This window comes from Mangifera indica, chromosome 4, assembly GCF_011075055.1.
Source record: "Mangifera indica cultivar Alphonso chromosome 4, CATAS_Mindica_2.1, whole genome shotgun sequence".
NCBI classification, from domain to species: domain Eukaryota; kingdom Viridiplantae; phylum Streptophyta; class Magnoliopsida; order Sapindales; family Anacardiaceae; genus Mangifera; species Mangifera indica.
In genome coordinates, this window is record NC_058140.1 from 4,485,704 (window position 1) to 4,511,812 (window position 26,109).

Genomic DNA, 26,109 nt, shown 5'->3' on the forward strand with positions numbered 1-26,109 from the left:
TAGGAGAAATAATGTTAAGGAAAGTGAACCATTATACCTAAAATTTACCCACAGTTTTTTTCATTTAACAATGACACCCAAAATAGTGCAAAGTCCCTAAAATACCTTGATCTTATAATTTAAGAACACATACTCCAACCAACTTTTCACTACAAATTATGTAGCTGTTTTGCCAAAATTGAAGCACGATAGTAGAAATCATTCGTTAAATTCATCATAATTTAAGTAAGTATAGATCTAAACCCTTATAATTTTATTTATTTTGTTAGACATTTGACAACCCTTGAATTTTAAGTAGCATATACTTTGTGATTTAGTCAGGGAAATGATGATTTCCTGATAAATATTGTTGCTTGTTAGTTAAATTAGTTAGAATTTTCATATTTCAATGTTTTTATGGTCAAACTAAGAGAGAAAACGTAACTAGCGAAAAACATGGGGTAGGTGCCCCTGGCCTAAATATCCAAGTGCACACGTATTAAATTATTCTTTAAAATTGAAATTTTACTCTAAAATTATAATAAAATTTTCATTTGACGTATTAAATTGTTGTTTTATTGTATCGTAGCTTTTTTTTTTATGTTTCAAAATGGCTCAAGCTGTGTTTATGATTTAATTTGGGACGGGTGTTCAAAAAGGTTAACCAAACTAGTTTGCCCTTTTTTTGAGCAGAACCGGATTTCTAGTTTAGAGAAAATCATAAATCGAAACTAAACTAAATTAAAAATTAACTAATTTGAAATTGAACTAAAAATACAAATTAATCAAATTGAATTTTTGGTTAACTAGTTTTGAACATAATTTCAACAAATTATCTTATTTTATTATGTTTTCCAATTTCTTTTAAAATATGTTTAATATTTTATTGATTTCTTATTCAAATTTTTTAAAACTGGTTTAGTTCAATTAACTGGTTTTGAAAAATAGATGAATAGGTAGTTAAATAAAAAATCGTTTTTCCTATATTCTTAAACTGGTATCGAACTAATTCTTCAAATAACCTATATTTCAATTTAGTTTTTTGTTCAAAAATTGATTCGATTTGGTTATTGGATAATTTTGAACAATCTACGATTTTGAGGGTAGTAGGATATTGGAGATGACACTGTTATGAGATATGTTAATAGGATGAAAGAATGATATGTGTTAATGCAAGAGTCGATTTCAAGGGATTTGTTGAGAAAATCTACTCTCATCTTAGAATCAATTGAACTCAACCAAATGTCCACATATTTATGGACAATGAAGTCTCGTTAAGTGGAAAGCCTTATGAGATTCGGGATGATACTAATACTGAGTGTACGATATTGATGGTAGGAAAAATAATACTACCTACACAACTTTATGTTACAAAGAGTCATATCGAAGCAAGAGGCAACTCTAAGAAGAGCAAGTTGATAAAGAACAAAGGAAAGATTATCTGACAAACAACTAGGCATAACCATAGAGTTTTTAAAAGGATGATATGAATGATGATGATGATAGTGATAATGAGGATAATAAATATGATGTTGAGGGTAACGATAATAATGACGATAATGATCAATTCGTGAAGTTTGTGGAAGTTGACGAGATGTATGATGTACTGATTGAAGACCTTGAGTTGGAAGCAAGAGAAGATGTTAAAAGAAGGCTAACACTAATGTTCACAATGTTAAGGTCAAGTGTAGCGCAAGATGTCATGGTTCGATTAATCATGAAGCATGCACAAGAAATATTCTTATTCCTAATCCATTTTAGTGGGTTTCACATGTCACCATGGATGTTGAAAACGTAGGTATTGGTAATCGTGAAACACGACCTGATAAAAGTATGAAATAATGGGTTATTATAATTCTCTAAGAAAGAATTGCAAGAATAATTTGAAAGACATGCTTTAGAAATAGGTTTTCAATATAAAGTATCTCAATCTAACATGAAATAGTGGGAGATTAAGTGTTTAGGGGAGCAATGCAAATGGCAAGTATAGGCAACAAAGGATGATATCTTTGATGTATAGGTATTACGTCATATGGAAAAAAAGCATACTTGTCCATGGGATTAGTTATTGCCATATCATTAACAAGCTGGTGCTCAGTCTTTGGGGAAAATCCTTAAAGTAATGTTTGTGGTTGACCACATATATCGACCAAAAGAAATTATCTCTAATATGATGAATAGGTACATGATTGACATATCATATACATGAGTATGACGAGCCAAGATTTAGACATTAAATGCATTACAAAATCACCTGAAAAGTCTTTCATACTTTTACCTGAGTATTATCATAACCTAAAACAATAACACATATTGACAATAGGGATGATGGAAAGTTGTTAGTTCGTCACTCGTGTAGGGGAAAAAATGTGGAATTGAGGGCTTACCACTTATGCAAGGGGGGATTAGTGAGCTGAGGGAACCTTCATGAAATGACTAGTGACGAGTAATCCTCATGATGTGTCTAATTAACATCCTTATCATTAGATGATACAACAGGCTCCTCATCTAATGAGGTTGTAAGTGCCTCATTTTCCATGAAATCCAATGTCTCGATGCACCACTTTGTCTCCTACTCTATTTGTGTTGGATATAAGAAAAAAGTTACAACCTCTTGGAAAAAAAATGGAAATTTGTTAAAAATAATTAAGTTATATGAGTTTATCAACTAAAAATGTATCATCTTCCTACTTACAAGAAGAGCCTCTGATATTGCTAGTACATAATCCTATGTTGACAAGTTTATGGTCCTCCATTTTAGCAAGTGGGGACCCTATCACCTACTTCAAGATTGACAAAAGCCTCTAGATTTCCTAGGGTGTCACAAATCCAATACTTCATAATAATTAAAAAAAAAAAACAAGTTAATATTTACAATCGTATATAATATACCAAATTAAATTATATGTAACATGGTTACTTGAAAAGGCTATTGGGAACCTTATGAGTAGGTAACTGAGCATAGGGGGCAGGCTTGAGAAAAGTGGGTTATCATTGGAAGCTTTCTCGCACTTGTTATTTACGCCATACTTTATGGAGTCTACTGTTGCATTCCACACCACTAAACCCTAAGGATAGTGGTTGAATGCATTAAGAATGTTAACTAAAATTAATATTTGATCTTGAATCACTCTCTTATTATCCTCCTCTAACAACCCATGATTAAATAAAAATAAGACTATAAACTTAATGACATCTTTATCACTATTGCCTCAAATTTGTGATTTAGATGCCATTTATAGGTCTAAAAAATTTATTGATCTTACACATGGGAAGTACTATTGCCTTAATCAGAGGCATCTCAAAATATCTATATAAGATGACATGTCCTTATCATGACCTAAGATAAACCTTATGACCATCGTGAACTCTAGATGGTTGAAACAAATATTGATGCCATTTAATCTGAACCATAGTTCTCTTTTTGTGTCCTCATAGTTTATTAACAAAATAGTATCAAGTGTATAAGTGTTACGATCCCGATCGGTTGTGCGACCTTGACCCAAGTTCCTAGCTCATCCTCGTCGAGCTATCTTGAAAATGATTTGTGAATGAGAGACTAAAATAACTAATTGCTATGAGCAACGAGTCAGTATATTGGAATATTTTTGATGATCTTTATTGCCACTAACGAGTGGCTTAAATAGACTTACATATGGAAGAAAAACAGGAAAATGATAACGTTAAGGAGCTAAGATATCGTGCTAGCTAAAGTGTTGCAACTATCTTCCTAAAGACTAGGACGTATCTATCGTACAACTAGAGACTCGTTCTGGATGATTTATTGGAGCAACAAATAAGGAGCAACTTGAACCAAGTTGCTAAAACTAACAAACAAAACAATAAAGAGGTAATAAAATAATAAATTGATAAAGGGATAAAGAGTGTACATGGCCCTATGCATTCCATGCAACGTAACACTCTCTCACCTGTCAAACCATCTTTGGCCTCAAGGATTATGAAAGTTAGGAAAGTCTGCCTGGAACTTGGTTGCAGTAACCCAACTGGCTTCAGAAGATGGCGTGCCAGCCCACTGAACTAGATACTCCAGTCTTTGACCCCTACCATGTCTCTTCAAAATCGACTCAGGATGTTTGGAAACTTCTAGCTGGTCTTGCTCCAACTCGGGTAACGTGGAATTGATGTGATCAGCTGCGCCAACTTTCTTCTTTAATAGTGAGACGTGAAAAATTGGGTGTATACGGTGGAAGGAGGAAGCTCAAGTTTGTAGGTGACTTTGTCGACCTTGCCTATCACCTTGAAAAGATCGTAGAATCGAGCAGCAAGTTTATATGGGCTTCGTTTGGAGACCGTGACTTGTCGGTGCGATTAAAGTCGTAAATATACCCAATCGCTAACTTCAAACGATCGTTTTACATGGCTTCGATTATAGACTTGCTTCATTCGGTTTTGAGCATGTTGTAACCGTTTTCAGAGCTCTTTAATGACTTCATCTCGTTGTAGTAAAGTGTCTTCTATGACTTGCACTTTTGTTATACCTGGAATATACGAGAGCAAGGTAGGTGGTGTTCTACCATAGACAATCTCAAAATGAGTCTTTTAAGTGATTGAATGAACACTTGTATTATAACAGTATTTCGCCCAAGCAAGCCACTTGGTCCATTCTTTGGGTTTGGAGCTGGTGAAGCAATGCAAATACATTTCAATAGTTCGATTGACCACTTCCACTTGACTGTCGATTTGGGGGTGGTAGAATGAGCTAAAATTAAAATGTGTGTTTTGTAGATTAAACAATTCCTTCCAAAACGCATTGGTAAATGTAGGATCCTGATCACAAGCTATGGATTAAGGCAGTCCATGGAGCTTGACAATATTTTCAAAGAAGATGTGGGCGACTGATAGGGCGGTACACGGATGGGACATTGGAATGAAATGAGCATACTTGGAGAGGCAATCAACAACCACAAGAAGAGTTGTTTTTCCCTTAGAGGAAAGTAGGTCATTAACAAAGTCCATTAAGATGTCGGTCCATACTTGAGTAGGGATTGACAGCGGTTGTAAGAGTCCAGCGGGTCCTTGCAAGTCTATTTTGTGTCTTTGACAAATGTCGCATTCTCGAATGAATTGACAAATACTGTCTTTCATCTTTTTCTAGTAAAAGACGACCTTAAAGTGTTGTGAGGTTTTAAATAACTCTCGTGACTACTGCCATGCACTTCTAATAGGATGACTGGTATTAAGGTGGAGTCATTGGGCAGGAAAAATCTTTGTTTAAAGAAAAGAATCCCAAGTTGCATGAGCCAGGACCCTACTGCTTCATTTGTTTATACAAGCTGATAGAGCCTTTGAGGGTCACGGTGGTTTTGATTCTCCTCTTGTATGGGTTCAAGCCACTTTGGCATTGGTATAGAAAGGGTCATTGCTTCCAATGTTGGACTTCGTCGGGATAATGCATCGGCGACTATGTTGGTTTACCTTGTCGATACTCAATGGAAAAGTCATAACCAAGAAGCTTCACAAGCCATTTTTGTTGAGCTTCGATAGCAATGCATTGCTCCCATACGTACTTTAGACTTCGTTGATCAATTTTCACAATGAAGGGTCTTCCCAATAGATAAGGTTGCCATTTTTGGACTGCTAGCACCAAAGCCATTAATTCTTTCTCATAGGTGGAAAGGGAAAGATTTTTTCCTTAAAGGCAATACTAAAATATATAATAGGACGCTGATTCTGGGAAAGAACAACTCTTATGCCAACTCCGAATGTATCGCATTCGAAGATGAAAGGACTAGAAAAGTCAGGTAAGACAAGTATGAGAGCTTTGGTCATAGCCTCCTTAAGTTGGTTAAAGGCTTCGTTGGCTCCATTTGAAAGCGTTCTTCTTTAGCAAATTAGTGAGAGGTCAAGCAATAATCTCGTAAGTTGCTATAAAACTTTAGTAGTACCTGGTCAATTTAAGGAACCCTCTCAATTCCTTGATGGTCTTCGATTTGGGCCAACTTGTCATGGCAACAATTTTTTTTGGATCTGCCTTCACTTTCTGCTCATCAATAATATGCCCAAGGTAATGTACCTACCTTTAAGCAAATCTACATTTTTCCTTTTTTACAACCAACTAGTGCTTTCTCAAAATTGACAAAATATTTCGAACGTGTTTCAAATGATCAGCCCAACAATGACTATAAACCAATATATCGTCAAAAAATACTAAAGTAAATTTTCTCAAATAAGGTTGGAAAATGTCATTCATGAGCGATTGAAAGGTAGAAGGAGCATTAGACAGACCAAAAGACATTACCAGAAATTCAAAATGCCCATGGTGTGTGTGAAATACAGTCTTTAAGATGTCATTAGAGTGCATTCGTATATGATGATATCCCGATTGCAAGTCAAGCTTAGTAAACCATTTTGCTCCATTCAATTCATCTAAAAGTTCTTCGATCACCGATATAGGGAATTTATCTTTGATAGTTTGCTTGTTGAGTGCCCGATAATCCACACAAAATCACCACGTTCCATCACTCTTTTTTACTAGAAGAATAGGTGATAAAAAAGGGCTTCGACTGGGTCGAATGAATCCTTCATTGAGCATTTCAGACACCAATCTTTCGATCTCTTGCTTTTGGAAATGAGGATAACGGAATGGTCTAACACTTACTGGTCTGCTTCCTAGTTAGAGAGGAATTTGGTGATCATGCTTACGACTTGGTGAAAGACCTTCAAAAGGTTGGAAAACTTCAAAAAATTCTTGTTGAAGATGAGCCCACTCTTCCGGTTCATTGTGAGACTCAGGTACCTCACGAGCTGCATAAATTTAGAATAGTGCCCTTTTTCCATTACCATGTTGAAAGACTCGGTTAATAGCTTTTTCTTTTACCAATAAAGCTTTTGGAATGCCTTCCCCACTTAGCTTGATGATTTTCCCTTAATGAGAGAACTTCATCTCCATGGTTTTAAAATTCCATACGATGGGACCTAATGTTTGAAGCCATTGGACGCCTAGAACAACGTTGCAACCTTCAAGGGGTAATAAGAAAAAATCAATGCGGAAAGAGGAATTGTGAAGAAAAAGTTTGACCTGTTTACATAGTCCTTGGCTTTCTAGTTTTTCCCTATTTGCCAAAGTAACTCTCATCTTCGATCCTGGTTCAGTTGGAATTTTTCTAAAGTATGCAAACCTTTCCTAAAGGAAGTTGTGGGTGGACCCCGAATCTACCAAGACGTGGAGTCAAGTACCTCCTAATCGAGCTTGAATCCACATAGTTTGAGGTGTACGTACCCTAGCCAATGCATTAAGGGAAATTTCCAATGGTTATGGTTCGTTGTCATTATTGTCGACAAACTCTTCTTCGTCGACATTCGTTTCTTGCTCAAGCTCAATGAGAAATAGTTTTTTGTACTCATGGTTTGTTGTAAACTTCTCATTGCAGTGAAAACACAAACCTTTCTGATGTCATTGTTGAAGCTCGGCTTGAGAGAAACGCCTAACTACTGGAGTTGTACCTGCTGCAAATGGCATCCACGACTTGGAATCTTTCTTGGAGTTGTCAAAGGCATTTCTTCGTGGGCTTGGAGAAGTTGAATTAGTTTTAGTTTCACTAACTCGTGGGGCCCGACTTTCAAATACTTTAGCAAGTCCTATTGCATCATTAAGAGTGGCAGGTCTTTGAGCCTATACATCAGCTCTAAGGTTTTCTTTAAGGCTACTAAGGAAGCAACCCACATCTTGTGCATTTGTGAGCTTTCCAGACTTGGCCAGTAACTTATCAAATTGAGTTTGATAGTCTTGCACAGATTCGACTTGTTTAAGCTTACAAAGGTCAACAAAATGGTTTTCGAATCGGGAAGTGCCATACCTTTCTAGTAACCCTTGTTGTAGCTCTTCCCATGTCAAGTCGCAGTTCCGTTGCCTTTGTCTTTGGAACCAAAGTTGGGTGTCACCCTCCAAATGATACGTAACTAAGCACACTTGATCCTCTGGCAAGGTTTCTTGAAATTCAAAAAATTGCTCGACTCTACAAATCCATGTTGTCGGATTATCGAGACCGTTGTATCGAGGAAAGTCTAGCTTTGCTAGTTTGGGAGTAACTCCACGACTGGTTCCTTTGCCATCCAGACCTTTATGGGTTGATCGTGGTTTGTTAGTTGATGATTCTTCCTTGTTGTGCAAAGTCTGAAACATCTCTGCCAACTGTCGCATCATTCTTTCCTCCATGTGTCGCAACATCCGTTCCTGGCTAGAGCTTAAGCTTTCCATCTGTTGATAATGGCCTTCAAGTTGCTGTTCTATGCGTTGTATTTGTTGGTTGTCAGCCATCTCTGGCTCTGATACTAGAATGTTACGATCTTGATGGATTGTGCGACTTTGACCCAAGTTCTTGGCTTGTCCTCGTTGAGCTATTTTGAAAATGATTTGTGAATGATAAACTAAAATAACTAATTGCTATGAGCAACAAGTCAGTATATTGGAATATTTCTGATGATCTTTATTACCGCTAACGAGTGCCTTAAATAGGCTTACATATGGAGAAAAAACAAGACAATGATAACGTTAAGGAGTTAAGATATCGTGTCAGCTAAAGTGTTACAACTATCTTCCTAAATACCAGGACGTATCTATTGTGCAACTGGAGACTCGTTCTGGATGATTTATTGGAGTAACAAATAAGAAGCAACTTGAACCAAGTTGCTGAAACTAACAAACAAAACAATAAAGAGGTAATAAAATAATAAATAGATAAAGGGATAAGGAATGTGCATGGCCGCATGCACTCCATGCAACGTAACAATAAGTACAATGCTAAACAAGACATTTTCCAAGCCCAGGAAGTGAAGGTTTGGAAAGAAAATGGTCATGAAAAACATGCATGCATGTTCATAACATACATGTTATGGTTGTATGATTAAAACAAACATATACATATATATATATATATATATATATAGAAGAAGTTGGTGTAAAAATTACCTACTTCTTCGCTAATTTTGCTAGATTCTTTTAGTATGGATGAACTTAAGCCTTGAAATCATAAGACCTCTAAAAAAAGTCCACACCGTTGCTAATTAGAGAGACAATCCGAAATTTAAGAGGTTTTTCTCTTTATATGAGAGAAAGAATTTTGTTCAAGTAAAATTTGCATACTAAATGAGATAAAACTAACCCTTTTATACAAGGGATTTATGAAACAATTTCTAAATTGTTTACATGCCCCTTATGCAAAGTAATTATTATTCAAAAGCATTTGATATAAATCTTATTCACATCCTTGACTTATGTGTTATCTCATTTAATATTTCAACACCTTAAAATGTGATTGAATTGGCCTTTAATTAAGTTCATGTTTCCTGTAGATACTAATATGTCATCTCTTGAAGGTTGGATAGTATATTCTCTAGCCATGTAAAGAACAAAAGAGTCATCAAACGTAGGTATAAATTACATTAACATCATATGTGTGTTGATTGCATGTTCATGAACCATATGTTTAAAACGAGATTCTTGGCTTGGGTTTTTGGGATTGTTTGTTTTATAAATTTTTAAATTTCGTCATGTTGTTGGTTATCAGTGTCCTAAAAACCCAACAACATCTTTACAATCTTACAACGAATCATTGACTACATTTTTAATGTCCATGTGATTCATTACAATTAGTCATATTCGAAAAACAGTTCACTAATTGTTAATCCACATCAATGCCCTAATGATATGACTTTCATAGTCATCTACACTAATATCATCTCATGATAGTCAATTGAGACATTTCACATGCTTACTATACAATGTCATTGCCTAATTGACATCACGTATGTAGGGAATGTTTTAATGATTCAATCTTCTAAAGATCCATATCATTCGAATAATGCACTTGCATACAATATATTTAATGAATAAATAAATAAAGTAAAACATAATATATATGTGAAATACATAACACTTTTTTTTATTAATATAAGATGAAACACCCTAAACTAACAACATGATTGGTTCTTAGGGCATACATTAACGAAACTCTCACTTGCATTAAAGTTAATCGCTATGATATCTTATACTTATCTTTTCAAAATGACAATCCAACTGCTTTTGTGTCATTGTCTCAGTGAGTGGGTTAGGAATGTTTTCTGCTAAAGGTGTTTTCTGCACCAAAATCTCTTTAGCTCTAATGAACTTTTTCAAAATATGATACTTTTGCTAAATATATTTGGACCTTTTATGCACCTTTTGTTCTTTAGCCTTTGCAATAACACCATTATTATCATAGAAAAGAGTTATCAAATAAGTCATGTTCAAAACCACAATAAGTTCAATTATAAACTCATATATCCATACAACTACTTTTGCTACTTCTAAAGCGAAAAATATTCAACTTCTATAATGGAATTAACAGTAGTAGACTGTATAGAATTGTTCTAACTAATTGCCCTTCCATTATATATAAAAATAAACCCAGATGTAAACTTTTCATGATCTATATTTTATTAAAAATTAGAGTTAGAATATCCTTGAATGTTTAATTTTGAATATCCATAACTCAGAATCAAATCATTAATTAAGTACTCAAAGATTGTTTAACTATTATCTAGTGTTTCTCACTTATATTGGATTGATATCTTCTCGTAACACTTACAACAAATACAATATCATGTCTTTTACATAGCATAACATACATAAAATTACCCACTACTGAAGCATAGGGTATATTACGCGTTAGTTCGTACTCTTCATTGGTCTAAGATCCTATATCTTTAGAGAGACATAGTCGATGTCTATAGGGCAAGAAGCCCCTCTTAGAGAATTTTTTGTTGAACCATTTCAACATCGTCTCTATGTACATTATTTGGAATAAGCCTATTATTCCTTTTGCTTTATCTCTAAAAATTCAAATTCCTAGAATATAAGGTCTCTCTCCCAAATACTTCATTGATAAGGTTTTAGATAACCAAATTTTAACCTCAGTTATTATGCCAACATCATTTCCCATCAATAGTATGTCATCCATATACAATATAAGAAATATAATAACATGATCTTTAACCCATTTATAAATATAAGACTCATTTGGATTTTTTACAAAACCAAATGATTTGATTATATTATCGAATAAGATATTTAAACTTTTTGAAGCTTGTTTCAATACATAAATAGATCTATATAACTTGTACACTTTATGTCTTTTAGTAGTGGATACATGAATACAAAACCTACAAATTGTTGCATGTTGATATTTTCCTCCATGAATCTATTGAGGAACGTTATTTTGACATTCATCTGTAAAATTTCATAACCATAATGTGTAGTTATGGCTAGCATAATTCTGATAAACTTTATCATAACCAGTAATACAAACTTTTTTCCATAATTCAATCTTTGTTTCTCAATATAACCCTTTCCAACTAATCTAGCTTTATAGGTCTTCACCTTTCCATCTTTGTCAATCTTTCTTTTGAAGATCCATTTACATTTAATATAAACTATTTCTCTAGTGGATCAATAAGTGTCTATATTTGATTGACATATATGGACAACTACCATAATCGACATCTAATATCACTTATTCATAGTTTATAGGATCATTATCTTAATCGATTTCTTGTAACGCCTATAGGTACATCTCAAGGGTAAAATAATCTTTATATAGAATCTAATTATTATATGAATGAGTTAATGTGAATTGAAAGTCAAAGTAAGAATTTTGGTTGACATACGATCGTATATAATGATGTCATGTCTGTGTGTCAATGTCAGATCAACCAGATAAAATGATTTTCATGTAAATTTCAAATTAAATGATACACAGTCATGTGCCCTAGACATACGCCTGTATATGTTGAACAAGATTTTAGGTTTATATAAGACACATTCGTTGCCTTTTAGGGATTTTAATCCTAATCAAATGCACGACTTCTATCAGAGAGAGAAAGTGAGATGTTTGGCTCTAATATTTAGAGCTTACTTTGGTAGTTTCGACAACAAAATTTTGACAAGGAGACTATAGAGATTGTAATGAGCAAAAGAGTTTAACAGTGTCATTATATTTTTTATAGTGAAAACTCCAAGTAAGTTAGGATTCCTCTACTCTTCTCTTCTAGTAATATAGAGTAATGATTTGCCTTGATTCTTGGGTGTTTTTATCTATTAATTTTAAAGAAAAGATGAATGATCTACCATGATATTGATTGAGTAAGATTTGTGAATATGATCAATAAAATATATATATATATATATATATATATATATATATATATATATATATATATATATATATATATATATATATATATATTGATGTATGTTGTAGTAGTGATAAGTCTATTTTGGTTATATATTGTAAGTAATTGATATGTTTGGATCATAAGAAATACAATAAGATATGTAGGGTTTATGTGAAAAGATATGTATAAGTATATATATACATATGGATATGCTTCTTGATGATAATGGTTTAAGTTTAGTGTTGAATGAGTTGTTGATGGTTGCAATTCTTAGTACTTAATTAAGAAGGGTGAAGATAGGATGAACACTTCTTAATATTAAAGAATTGAATAGGTAAAGTTTAATTGCATAGAAACGAATTAGGGTTCAAATTCAGGCTCCTTGATCTACTTTATATGCTTGCCACACGACCTTGTAGTATGAGGCACAAATCCGTGTGTGCAAATTCTAAAATTTAGATTGTGTTTTATAGCTTTTTGATGACTGATGGACACTATTAACTAGTTAACGACCAATTAGGACATGTGAACTTCTCATGTATAGCAATAACATGATCGTGTGTAGGGTAAAATGACTAGAATACCTCTGGAAAATAGTATAATTAAGAAGAGAATAGAAAAAGTAAGTGAAATAATTATTTGAATGAGCACACACTCATGTACTTATAAGCAGTAACACATAGGTAGAAGCCATGAGGAATAATGGTTATGTGTGAGAAAAAGGGACACACTTTCATATGTCTATAAACACACACTCGTGTGTGTAGAGTAGATTAAAAAAAAAAGAGAAAAAGGGAATTAGGCTAAGGATATATGGGTTATCTTGAGCAACAGTACAAAGATCCTAGGTGCATAGTAGTACCTCACATGCCAAAGAAATTAGCTTACTAGGGTACAAAATATATATACTAAGGTGGAAGTTAAGACGAGCTGAGTTTAATTGAGGCTTAAGATGCATGAATGCTAAACATCATAGGATTGTTACAAGAGAGTACCATGAGTATACGTTCTTTACACTGTCCACAATAGGGCATGTCCATAATATGACAATGTATCTATAGTAGAGCCTAGTTTAGAGATATTTTGGTGTACTAGGATAGAGGACAATTCACATGGCTAAGGTGTCAAATCCTTTTATTTGGTTCAAATTGTTTAACCTAGTATACAATTTCTAGATTCAGATGCTTCTATTAAGTTCAATATGGTTATGCTAGATAATAAGTTGAAGAATGGTTCCTCAGTGACCAAGCATGACACAATTCAACCTAAAAGTTATGACATATAGCCTAGATATTCACCCTAGAGTATAGTATGAGCACAAAGTTGATATATAAGACCCACCATCATCAATAGGGGAGTCTAATGTCAACTCTGGATGACAAAGATAGTAAGGGTTGAGGCTAATGACATTTTGGGGATTTAAGAAAAAAATAACATGAAGTATCTTATCTATTGAGTGTTCTATCACTCATTTCACTATTTTCATATGTTCAGGTATAGGTGATTGTAACGGTTGCAGGATAAGAGGAGGTAAGTGGGCATAAGTGGTGAGGGCATTTTTGTCATCTCAACTTTCATGAGTTTTATTATTATTATGAGTTTAATTATGTATTTAACTACACATTGTCAGTTTTCAGTTATGTTTTAAGATATAGCATCTTTTATACACTTCTGATTATATTTTTGATTTAGGACCTTTTGGTCAATTTTAAAAAAAAATTAGCAATGCTCAAGTAATCAATTTAGTAACATTTTCCTCTAAAAGATAGTACTGTTAGAAAGTAGTATTATCAATTGGTATCAGAGTATAATTTTGGTACCTAAAAGATGTCCTAAAAGTATTCGTAGTCAAATATAGCATGAATGTAACTCTTTCACACCATGCTAACCATATTCGCAACTAATCACTATAAGTAAATTTTTATTATACTTATTAAGTTTTTATGGAGACTCATAGTTGTGCCCTTTTTAGGAAAAATGAGGAGAACCCCAAGTTCCCTAAGAAGGTTTGAAAGGAAAAAAGTGATGAAAAACATACATGCATTTTCATAAAAACACATGTTATGGTTGTACGATTAAAACAAACATATATATAGAAGAAGTTGGTGTAAAAATCATGTACTTCTTTGTTAATTTTGTTTGATTCTTTTAGTATGGATAAAGTTGAGCCTTGAAACCAACAGACCTCTAAAAGAAATCCACACCCTTGCTAATTAAAGAGAGAAATCAAATTTTAAAAGGTTCTTCTCTTTATGTGAGAGAAAGAGTTTTTTTCAAATGAAACTTGTTTACTAAATGAGATAAAACTTGTCATTTTATACAAGGGGTTTATAAAACAAATTCTAAATTGTTTACATGTCGCTTATCCAAAGTAATTATTATTCAAAAACCCTTGATATAAATCTTATTTATCAAACAATTAATCTAAGAGAAATCCAAACAATTACTCACCTTTCTTGCCATTGTCAAGACAAATACAATTGATACTTCAAAGAAGATTGAAAAATTGGGTCATAAGTCGTCAAAATTGTAATAGAGAAATGTCGTGCATGCGCAAGGAGAAGACATGTGTAGAAGGGTTTGGAAAATAAGACAAATGTAGAAGGATTTGGAAAAGTAAGAGTATTTTGAGGACTTTGCACTACTTTGGGTATATTTGTTAAACGAAAAAAATTGTGGGTAAATAGGTATAGGCTGGGTAAATTTTGGATATAATAATTAATTTTTCCAAATATTAATTTTATTCAATTTTGAGTGTTATTGTTAACTATCGTTTCTAGCTTAACTCAAAAACAAAATGGTTTGTTCGAGATCAAGCTTAACGTTTTTGAATTGTTAAATAAATGAAGTAAAATTTTTGGAGAAGAAGAAGAATTGTTCGAATTTAAAAGAACCATCAAAGAAAAAGCTAAAAAAGAAATCACTAGTAAAGCTAGTTTTGGTATGGTGACACAAAAAAGTTCAAGTTAAAATTTCTTTAGTTCGAACTCAAATTGTTTAAGCCTAACAATGATATGAGCCTGAGCCAATTCAAAACCAAACTTAGTTGTTGTTCCATATTTCACTGTTTGATTAGTCATGTTGTTTATTATGATTAGAATTTTAGAACTTGATTATAATATGGTATATCAGAATTCCTTTTTTCTTTCTCTCTTGATTCTAGAGCCACTAAACATGTTTGTAATTCTTTACAAAAACTTCAACTTCAGATACAACTAAACATTGTTTTTTTATGCATGAGGCTAGAGAATGACACACATTGATTCATTTATAACATTTCTATGATTTGAAGAACATTCAACTAATTACAATGTAAACAATGGTAAAGGATTGCCAATTTTATTGATATAAACATGATACATATACAAAATGTTACATTTACATCAAACAAATGATTGGCTTTAGAACACCAACTCTAACTTTCTCTTACTTGTACAATAACTTATCAGTCATCTGTCTAATCCTAAATGATGTTACATGTCTATCATACTTCTATTGTGACAAAGGTTTTTCAACAAGTCAGTTATGTTGTTATATATGTCAACTCTACAAATTTGCATATCACCATGCTGAACTATCTCTCTGATATGATGGAATTGCCTGAGTCTATTTTTAGATCGTTAGTGAGACCATAATTCCTTTGCCTAAGTTATTGTTCTATTATTGTCATAATAGAGCTCAATAAGATCAACAATACAGGGAACCACACAATGTATAGTGATGATGAACTTTTTTATCACAATTGCTTCCTAAGTTGCATCGGATAAGACAATATACTTTAATTACTCAATCGTAGAATCCATTATAGTGCTTTGTTTTGTGCTTTTCTAGCTAACTACAACTCCATTCAAATTAAAGAAATATCAAGATTTTGATCAAAATCATCTTTTTTGATTTGGAAACTCATATCACTGTATCCTCTTAAAATGAGCTCTTAATCTCCTCTATAAATAAAAAAAACATCCTTAGTCTTCATCATGTACTTAAAGATGTTCTTAATGGTTGTCTAGTGACATTTACCTAGATCTAATAGATATTTATACAAATTCTTAAGGTGTATGAGACACCAATATGATTGCATAACATGAGGTACATGATTGAACCAATAAAGGATGCATATGGAACTTGACACGTCTTGTGATTCTTTTTATGTTTGAGGAAACATGTCTTTTGAGAGATATATGTCATGTGACATAGGAAGAAATACCTTTTTGGATTCATTCATGCTAAATTTTTTTAACACCTTGTACAAGTAAACAATTTGACTTAGGCCAAGCAACCTTCGAGATCTATCATAATAGAACTTGATACCAAGCATATAGGTTATTTCTCCTACGTCTTTTATAGAGAAGCACTTGGTTAACCAAGTCTTTATCTAATGTGACACATTATCCATATTGTTCATTTGGCATGACATGAACAAACATTCGCCTTTCATGCAAAATCATTCAACAACCTTAATTTCATATTCTTTAACATAGCTGATTTTCACATTCATCAACATCAAAATTAACTCATATATTAATAAAAAGACAAAAGTAAGCTTATTATGCACCTATGAGTATTACGCGAGGCATGAGACCTCACATTAGTTGCTAGTTGGGGACTTTGCATCCTTGTTGGTGTTGTTGGACCAATGTTGTCTAGTCATTAGATAAGTGTTTGGATTGTACCCATCAAACAAACCATTTGAGCCACCTCCAGGGATAAGTGTAATTGCCCTGCAATTGTAGGGTCAGGTTAGTCTTTATTGGTGTATTTGATGTTAGTAAAAACCTGGTAATCCTCTTTCAATAAGATGCCATTGAAATGAAAATTCACATGTACTACAAAAAAAAAAAAATTGTGTTGTTAAGGAAACGAGAGAGATTATACCGAAATTCACATGTATTAGGAAAAAGGAATTATGTTGTTGGGAGCAACTAAAGTGAGGTCTTACGATTCGTGTCTGAATCTAAGTGAGAGAATCATGGATGACGAAGCTCTGAGGCATGAATACTTCAAGGATGTGTATATTTTAGACTTAGATTGACTTTATAGCATAAACTAGTAATGCTAGCACTACTTTTATTTCTTAACCATTCTCTACAAACATAAGTTGTTCTCTCAACTCTCAACAATTATTTACACTTGTAAATTGATTTTTTTTTCATTACATTGGAAGAATTTCTCATAATAAAATGTTGATGTCCTTGAGAGACTAGAGATATAACTAAATTTGAACTATCTTAAACTTATATAATCTTAACTCTCAATACTGTAAATACAAAATAGTGGGAAAAGGAAAATAAGATCTAATTTTTGTTCAAAGACACTTAATAGTACATTTATTTTTTGAATCATTTTGTAATCCTGCATTACTGAGATAATAACAATGTCATAGACATATGCTATTGATCTTTTTTGTCAAAATAAATAAAAAATTGTCTATCATGCGCTTATTTTATTGCATCGACTCATATTCTTACACTTGATTCTCTCAGATTTGGTGTGCATCTCATTAGTTCCCTATTAGCTCTCTCATTGTCGAGTCATTGGATAAGTGCTTGGATTGCACCTGTCAAACTAGCTATTTGAGTCGCCACCCTTAGGGGTATGTGTAATTACCCCAGAACTATAGGATTTGGGTCAGGTTGGTCTTCCATGAGTGTTGAAGGCAACAAATTATGACAAAGTCTATTCTCATTGGTCAATGTTGTCAAGTTACTAGATAAGTGCTTAGATTGTGTAAAGATTTTAAGACTTGTCTTCAATCCATAGGGTAATTTAGGGTAGTTTTATCATGAAAAAAAGGCCTTTAGTTTTCAAAAGGGAGAGAAAAAAATATATATTACGATTTAGATTTTAAGGGCAACCACTTTTGGCTGATTAAAGGAGGTCTCTGACACCTTAAATGATAGAAAAGTGGAAGATCTTAGACTCCTAGAATTGTTTGCAATGGGAGGCCCCGAACTCCTTAAATTATTCGGTTTGTCCTTGTAACCCGTCAATTAATGAAATAAAATTTTATTTTATTATGTTTTTTTGTTTTAATTTTCTATTTATTTGAATAAAGGTTGGGTTCCTATCATATTGCACTTGTCATATTAGTCTTTTTTTTGTCACCACCTCTATGAGTATGTGTAATTGCCTCACAACTGTAGGATCAAGGTCACGTTGGTCTTCCATAAGTGTTGGAGGCAGCAAAATATGACTAGGTTTATCTTCATTGGTGCATTTGATATTAGTCAAAAACCTGGTAATCCTTCTTTCATGAGATGCCATTGAAATGGAATTACTAGAAAAAAAGAATCGTGTTGTTTGGGAAACAAGAGAGCTGATGTTGGAATTCACGTGTACTAGGAAAAAGGAATTATGTTGTTGGGGAAATGAGGGAGCTTATGTTTAGGCTGTGTACTAATGAGATATACACCAAATCTGATAGACTCAGGTGTAAGAATATGAGTAGACATAGTAAAATAAGTACATGACATACAAATTTTTTACTTAGTTTGACAAAAAAAAATATCAATAGCTTACATCCATGACATTTTCATTATCTCGGTAATATGAGATTATACAGTGATCCAAAAAATAAGAGTACCACTAAGTGTCCTAAAACAAAAATTAGATATTACTTTCCTTTTCCCACTATTTTGTAGTTATAGTAGTGAGAGTTAAGATCATATAAGTTTATAATGCAAAAATTAGTTATATTTATATTGTCTAATATCTCTTTGAAATTAGCATTTTATTATTAGAAATTCTTCCGTTGCATTAGGAAAAAAAGAAACCATTAACTAGTGAAAGTAACTGTTGAGAGTTGAGAGGATCATCTATGTTTGAAGAGAATGGTCAAGAAATGAAAGTAGAGATAGCATTACTAGTTTATGCAGTAAAATCATTTTTGGTTTGGAATATACACATTCTGGAAGTATTCATGCCTCAAAGCTTCATCAACCGTGATTCTCTTCCTTGGATTCATACGTAGCATTCTCTGCAAACCAAAACCATATCTCCTTTATTAATTAATAAGACCACAGATTGACTGCTATTTTATAAGACCAAATATACCATAAGAAGATCAAAACCAGCTGGCTCAAGGTGGTCGCGGAAAATTGGTGAAAGATCCTGCATTGCATTTGCATGACATCACAATTAATTAAGTAGGGAGTTAAGGTAAAGAATTACAGACACATACAGTTGAAATATGATGTGGTTTACCTTAGGTTCATGTTTCGTAAAACAATGGAGATATTCATATGCTGCAGTCACTCCAGGCATGGTTTCTTCATTCGGTGTACCCATAAAGCTTTATATAACAGAAGAGATTAAACAAGTAAACTATGTAGGTAAAGTTACAGAAAATTAGTGGGTGTGTGCTACGTTTATAAGCAGCTAGCACCTGAATATCCTGCCTCTTTCATGAAATTCATCAGCACTGCCAAATAGAGGCTTGAGGAGGACCATCTCAGCAAATATGCAACCGATGGACCATACATCAGCAGGGAAAGAGTAGTTTTTGAAACCAAGCATAATTTCAGGTGCCTTGAAAGAGGGAGTAACAGCCTAAACGCAATGCATATGAACAAGTTTATCATACAACTTTTTGCAATAATTTTTAGCATTCAGTCAAAGAACTATCAATATCATTCAAAGTACTGTAGAACCGTATCCAAACTTTCTGTGTTTTGCAGAGAAAAATAAATGAATAAAAAGCTTCTTTACCATTCCAACATGAGCCACTTTCAATCTATTGTTTTTAATATCTATCAGCAGTTGGTAAGGAGTTAAGAATCCGTGGACAAAATTGTTCGAGTGATAATAATAGATTCCAGTGAGAATCTGATGCATAAAGCTCTGCAACAAATTTAAACAAAAGTTAGAAAACTGCATAAGGCAAAGTACCTTACATATTCAGCAATACACATCTAGCAGAACCTAAATTATCCAACTGCTTTTGAAATAGTACCTGAAATGATCAAATGAAATTATCAGAGAAAAGAACCCTGAGGCTTTCATTGAATCATATTGAATAAAGTAACCAGCTAAAGAGTATTCCATAAAGATTACAGTGAGATGTGTAAATTAAGCACATATTACTGATGCTATCACCACTCACTTCTGTTAATTGTCGATTTCTTGCATATTTTCCAATAGTTGTGTGTTTCAAGTTTTTGAGTATGCAGGTCCTAATCTAAATATGAGTTGGAAAATTCGCCAGAAATCGACAATTAACAAAAGTGAGTGGTGATAGTATCAGTAATATGTGTTAAATTTACACATCTCACTGTAATCTTTATGGAATACTCTTTAGCTGGTTACACATCTCAGGTCCTAGGCACATATTACGCACATCTTATAACAAAATACGCCAGAAATCAACAATTAACAAAATTGAGTGGTTATAATATCAGCAATATGTGCTTAATGTTTTTAATAACAATTAGCAATTGGTAAGGTGTTAAGAATCCGTGGACAGAATTGTTGGAATGACAATAAGAGATTCCAGTGAGAATCTGATGCATAAAGCTCTGCCACAAATAAAAAAATAATAATAATAAACGAAAGTTGGAAAATTGCATAAAGCAAAGTACCTTACATATTTAGCAATACACATCTTGCAGAACCTAAATTACAGTGAGATGCGTAAATTAAGCATATATTACTGATATTATCACCACTCACTTTTGTTAATTGTCGATTCCCGGCAGTCTCTTGAGAATTTTTCAAGAAATCTTTTAGATTAGGACCTGCATACTCAAAAACTTGATACACGCGACTGGCAGTGATGCTGATTAAAACTTCCTGCAGTCTGTCATCAAATTATCATTCAAGATGCCAAAAGAAGAATTCTTGACACAAAGAAGAATTCTTTGTAATGTTTATATTAGAACGCTAGGCTTGCGAATTGGTTTCTGTTGACAATCTATCAAACATGTGAATGCAACTTATCCACCACGGAGTCTCGAAATGGGTAAAAACTTGATACTGCTCTTCAATATATATAATGCAAGATTCAAGATTCAAGAAGGGCATTTAATACCTAGTAATTCTTGGATGATCCATCTGTTTGAGGAGGGAAATTTGGCAGATTAATGAGATTGGAACGCCTAAACCAACATCTTCAATGCGATATGACTTCACATAAACAGGCTTGCCATTATCTCCATTGTCTGTACACCGCTCAAACTTACCAAAAGAATCGCCTCCAATCTCCTCCTGCACATTGAACTGCAAAACTGACCCATATTAATTGAAGAAAAATGAGATGCCATCAATTAAACTCAAGATAGCTTTATACCCTTGCCATTTGAATCCTGCCACAATCACACAAATGAGAAACATCACAAGAAGCCTCTATCTGAGATTCTGAAATTGAGAGAAAGAAAGACTTACTAAACTTAAACTTGTTAAAGAAGACAGATTGAATGAGTTGAATAGTAAGATTTTGATGTTCATTAGAAAGAAGGAAAATTTATACAAAGGACAATGGACTTGGAATCTTGATTCAGTTATAAAGGTCCAACGCAAACTCTTTAGCACGTGACGGCTGTTATAGTCACGTGTTTGGATGTTGTATTGTAGAACCCTAAAAGTTTTATAGCTCAACAAAATCTTATGTAATTCTGCTAGTGATCTATAGTAATACAATCTTGAATTGTTCTAAATATTAAGTAAAACTCTTTCAAATTGTTTAATAGAAGAGGAGAAATTATTGGAGAAGAAGAAAATTGTTCGAAATCCAAAAAAATTGTCAAAGAAAAAGAAGAAGAAGAAATCACTAATGTGATCAACTCTAGTATGATGACGCGAGAGGGTTCGAGTTAAAATTTCTTCAACTCAAACTCAACTTATTCGAGCCTAACAAAGATATGAGCTCTATCAATTTGAATCTAAACTTAGTTATAATTTCATATTTTACTAATTGATTGGTTATTTATTATGATTAGAATTTTAGATTATATTATATTATATTCCATCAAAATTCTTTTTATCTTTTTATCTTGATTCTAGACCCACTAATTATGTTTGTAATTCTTTACATTAAACTTTGACTTGAGAGGCAACTAAGTCCTAGTCATTTATGTATGAGGCTAGAAAATGAAAGTTTTGTGTCCACTTCTACAATGGGAGGGTTACATTTGTTTTTTTTATAATTGTAAGAAACTTCTTTTAGACATATGTTATATATATAAAATTTTACTCAAATTAGTTCACAGATAGGTAAAGGAAAGAACTCAGGTCATAGAGTATTTTGAATTAGTTCACAGATATGTATATGAGCCCATTAGTGTAAGAGTGTCACACCCCCTCCAATTATGTACCGTTTAGGTAACCTCTTAGGACAAACTTAGAAAATTCATGTTTAGAAGGTGTGCAATGACATAAAACTTTATCTTTCTTAAAACAAGTAATTTGGAGTATCAAAATTAAATGGACGTTCATGATATATGTTCATCCATTCGTAGAGATGTTCGCTAAGTTTTTATGGATGTATAAGGTGCACAATAATATTGAACTATGCCAAGAATATGAACATAAGTTAGGGCATGAGTATGACATAAGTCTATGCACCTATGAGTATTACAAGAGGCATGGGACCTCACGATAATTGTTAGTTGGGGATTTGGTATCCTTATAAGTGTTGTCAAGTCACTAGACAAGTGTTTGGATTACACAAGCCAGATCAACTATTTGAGCCACCACCATGAGGGGCATGTGTAATTGCCTCGTAACCATAGGGTTAGGTTGGTCTTTCATAAGTGTTGGAGGCAACAAACTATGACTAGGTCTATCTTCATTGGTGCGGTTGATATTAGTAATAGACCTAGTAATCCTTCTTCTATGAGACGCCATTGAAATAGAAATTCACATGTGCTAGGAAAAAGGAATTGCGGTGTAAGGGAAACGGGAGAGCTTATGTTGGCAGTGTGCACTTATAAGAAAATACACCAAATTTAAGAAACTCGAATGCAAAAATATGAGTAGATGCAATAAAGTACAAGATTAACAATTTTTTTATATGGTTTGACCAAAAAAAATCAATAACATAAGTGCAAGACAATTTGTTATCTCAATAATATGGAATTACAGAGTGTTCAAAAAATATAAGTACCACTAACTGTCTTTGAAAAACAAAATATTGTATCTATTGTAATGACAACTAAGATTAAATAAGTTTAAGATAGTGCAATAGTTATGTGAATGATATGTTCCATCATAATGCTCATCTAATAGAAAAGTAATTGCACTTCAATTGAGATTGTCAAAATAGAGGAGGATGATTCTCTCACAATAAGAAACACTTATTTAATGTCATATGATTGTTTTGTCGATGACAAATTTTGTCCTAATTTCCTATTTCGTGGCTCTTAAAAGAAAAAACATCTTATTCAAAGTGTATCTTATACTTATTCAAATTTTGTCCATTGGAAATCGTATCCGTGAGTTAATCGAAGAGAAATTTTATCTTCTACATAATAGATGTCATGATGAGAAATTATCTTCTACATAAATGGAATATACACATTCCTGAAGTATTCATGCCTCAGAGCTTGATCAACCGTGATTCTCTGGCTTTGATTCATACGTAGCATTCTCTGCAAACCAAAAATAGATCTCCTTCATTAATTAATAAGACCAAAAATTGACTGCTATATCATAAAACCAATTAATATACCATAAGAAGATCAAACCCAGCTGGCTCAAGGTGATTGCGGAACATTGGTGAAAGATCCTGCATTGTGTTTGCATGGCATCACAATTAAGTTGGGAGTTAAAGGTAAATAATTACAGACACATACAGTTGAAATATGATGTGATTTACCATAGGTTCATATTTTGGTAAATAATGGAGATATTCATGTGTTGCAGTCACTCCAGGCACGGTTTCTTCATTCGGCGTACCCATATGGCTTCGTATAAGAGAAAAGATTGAACAAGTAAACTATGTAGGTAAATATACAGAAAAATAGTAGGTGTGTGCTATGTTTACAAGCAGCTAGCACCTGAAAATCCTGATTCTTTCATGAAGCTCATCTGCACCGTCAAAAAGAGGTTTGAGGAGGACCATCTCAGCAAATATACAACCAATGGACCATATATCAGCAGGAAAGGAGAAGTTATTCAAACGAAGCAAAATTTCAGGTGCCTTGCCAGAGGGATGAACAAGCTATACGCAATACATAGGAACAAGTTTATCATACCATACTCAGTCAAAGTAATATCAATAAATTCAAATTACTGTAGAAACTTTCTATATTTTTGCCTAGGAAAAAAATATATAAAAAGCTTCTTTACCATTCTAACAGGAACCAGTTTCAATCGACAGTTTGTAATATCTATCAGCACATGGTAAGGAGTTAAACATGCATGGAGTAAATTGTTGGAGTGATAATACGAGATTCCACTGAGAATCTGATGCACAAAGCTCTGCCACAAAAAAAAAAAGAAAAAAAATTAAACAAAAGTTAGAAAATTACATAAAGCAATGTATCATACATTTGCAGCAGCACACATCTTGCAACTGTTATTAAAATAGTACTTGAAATTGTCAGAGAAAAGAACCTTGAGGCTTTTACTGAATCATATTTGGCAAATGCAAATAGACTAATTCTATTCTAAAGGTTTTTGATGAGGACAAATAATGGTAAACAGAGAAATGTAGCATATATTAGATTAAGAGAGAAAAAGGAAATCCCAGATGATCTTGAAAAAGCTAACTGCTAACCAGCTAAAGAGTATTCCATAAAGATTGTAAATTTAGCACATTATCTCTAATAATATCACTACTCACTTTTATTAATTCTCCATTTCTGAAGATCTCTGGAGATTTCTGCAAGAAATCTTTTAGAGTAGGACCCGCATACTCAAAAACTTGAGACACGTCGCCGACATCGGAGTTGAAGAAAACTTCCTGCAATCTGTCATCCCCAGAAATTGGATTCCCCCAAGATGCTAAAATAACAATTGACAAAGCATTCTTTGAAATGTTTATATCAAATTTATGAATTCCAGTTATCCTCAAAATGGGTAAAAACATGATACTGCAAAATTAAAGGAGGGAATTTAATAATACTTGGTAATTCTGGGATGATCCATCTGTTTGACAAGGGAAATTTCGGTGATTAATGAGGTTGGAAGACCTGAAGCAACATCTTGAATGCGATGATACTTAATATAAACAGGTTTGCGATTATCTCCATTGTCTGTACACTTGAGAAACATATCAAAATCATTGCCTACAATCCTCTCCTCGTCACTGAACTGCAAAATTGACCTAAATTAATAGAAGAAAAAAGAGATGACATCAATTGAACTCAAGATAGCTTTATACCCTTGCCATTTGAATCTTGTTAAAAGCCCTGCCACAAACACACAAATGAGATACATCAAAATAAGCCTCTATCAGAGATTTTGAAATTGAGAGAAAGAAAGACTTACTAAACTGAAACGTGTTAAGAAGGGTGATTGAACGAGTTGAGTTGAAAAGAAAGAATACTTGTATAAAAGAGGACGGACTTGGAATCTTGATTCGGTTATAATGTTCCCGCCCAAACTCTTTAGCACGTGACCGTCGTTATATCACGTGTTTACATGATGTGTTGTTGAATCCCAAAGTTCTTTTTTTTATGGCACTACAAATTCTTACGTAATTCTGCCACTAATCTCAATTATGAGTGTTATTGTTAAGGGTCATCTCAAACTTAGTTCAAATTAAGAATGGTTAATTGGAGATCGAATTCAACTCTTTCAAATTTTAAATAAAAGAAAAAATTTATCAAAAAAAAAAAGAATTATTCAAATCTAGAAGAATAATCCAAGAAAAAAAAAAATCACTAGTGAAGATAACTCTAATATGATGACACGAGAGGGTTCAGACTTAAATATCTTTAACTCGTTCGAGCCTAACAATAATATGAGCTTAAGCCAATTTAAATCTAAACTTCGTTTTTCTTTCATATTTTACTATTTGAT

At 33.1% G+C, this 26,109-nt stretch overlaps 2 protein-coding genes across 6 annotated transcripts; both read right to left on the reverse strand.

Moving 5' to 3' along the window:
• Window positions 1-16,566: 16,566 nt before the first annotated feature.
• On the reverse strand, window positions 16,567-25,493 carry LOC123213076 (cyclin-dependent kinase A-1-like). Of its 5 annotated transcripts, XM_044632425.1 has the most exons (9): window positions 21,529-21,607; window positions 21,434-21,449; window positions 21,176-21,363; window positions 20,818-20,944; window positions 19,858-19,989; window positions 19,535-19,698; window positions 19,354-19,441; window positions 19,204-19,260; window positions 18,982-19,126 (listed from the first exon to the last, which is right to left on the reverse strand). In XM_044632425.1, the coding sequence occupies exons 2-9, from the start codon at window positions 21,440-21,442 to the stop codon at window positions 19,031-19,033; spliced, it is 861 nt and encodes a 286-aa protein (XP_044488360.1). In that variant the 5' UTR covers window positions 21,443-21,449; window positions 21,529-21,607; the 3' UTR covers window positions 18,982-19,030. The 5 variants fall into 5 exon arrangements, with proteins under 5 accessions (XP_044488362.1, XP_044488360.1, XP_044488361.1 ...); XM_044632427.1 differs by lacking the exons at window positions 18,982-19,126; window positions 21,434-21,449 and adding an exon at window positions 16,567-16,976 and having other exon boundaries at window positions 21,529-21,599; XM_044632426.1 differs by lacking the exons at window positions 21,434-21,449; window positions 21,529-21,607 and adding an exon at window positions 25,469-25,493.
• LOC123213077 (cell division control protein 2 homolog) lies at window positions 23,581-24,262 on the reverse strand. Its single transcript, XM_044632428.1, has 3 exons — window positions 23,960-24,262; window positions 23,813-23,869; window positions 23,581-23,732 (listed from the first exon to the last, which is right to left on the reverse strand). Exons 1-3 carry the CDS (start codon window positions 24,041-24,043, stop codon window positions 23,640-23,642), a joined length of 234 nt encoding a protein of 77 aa, XP_044488363.1. The 5' UTR covers window positions 24,044-24,262; the 3' UTR covers window positions 23,581-23,639.
• Window positions 25,494-26,109: the final 616 nt, after the last annotated feature.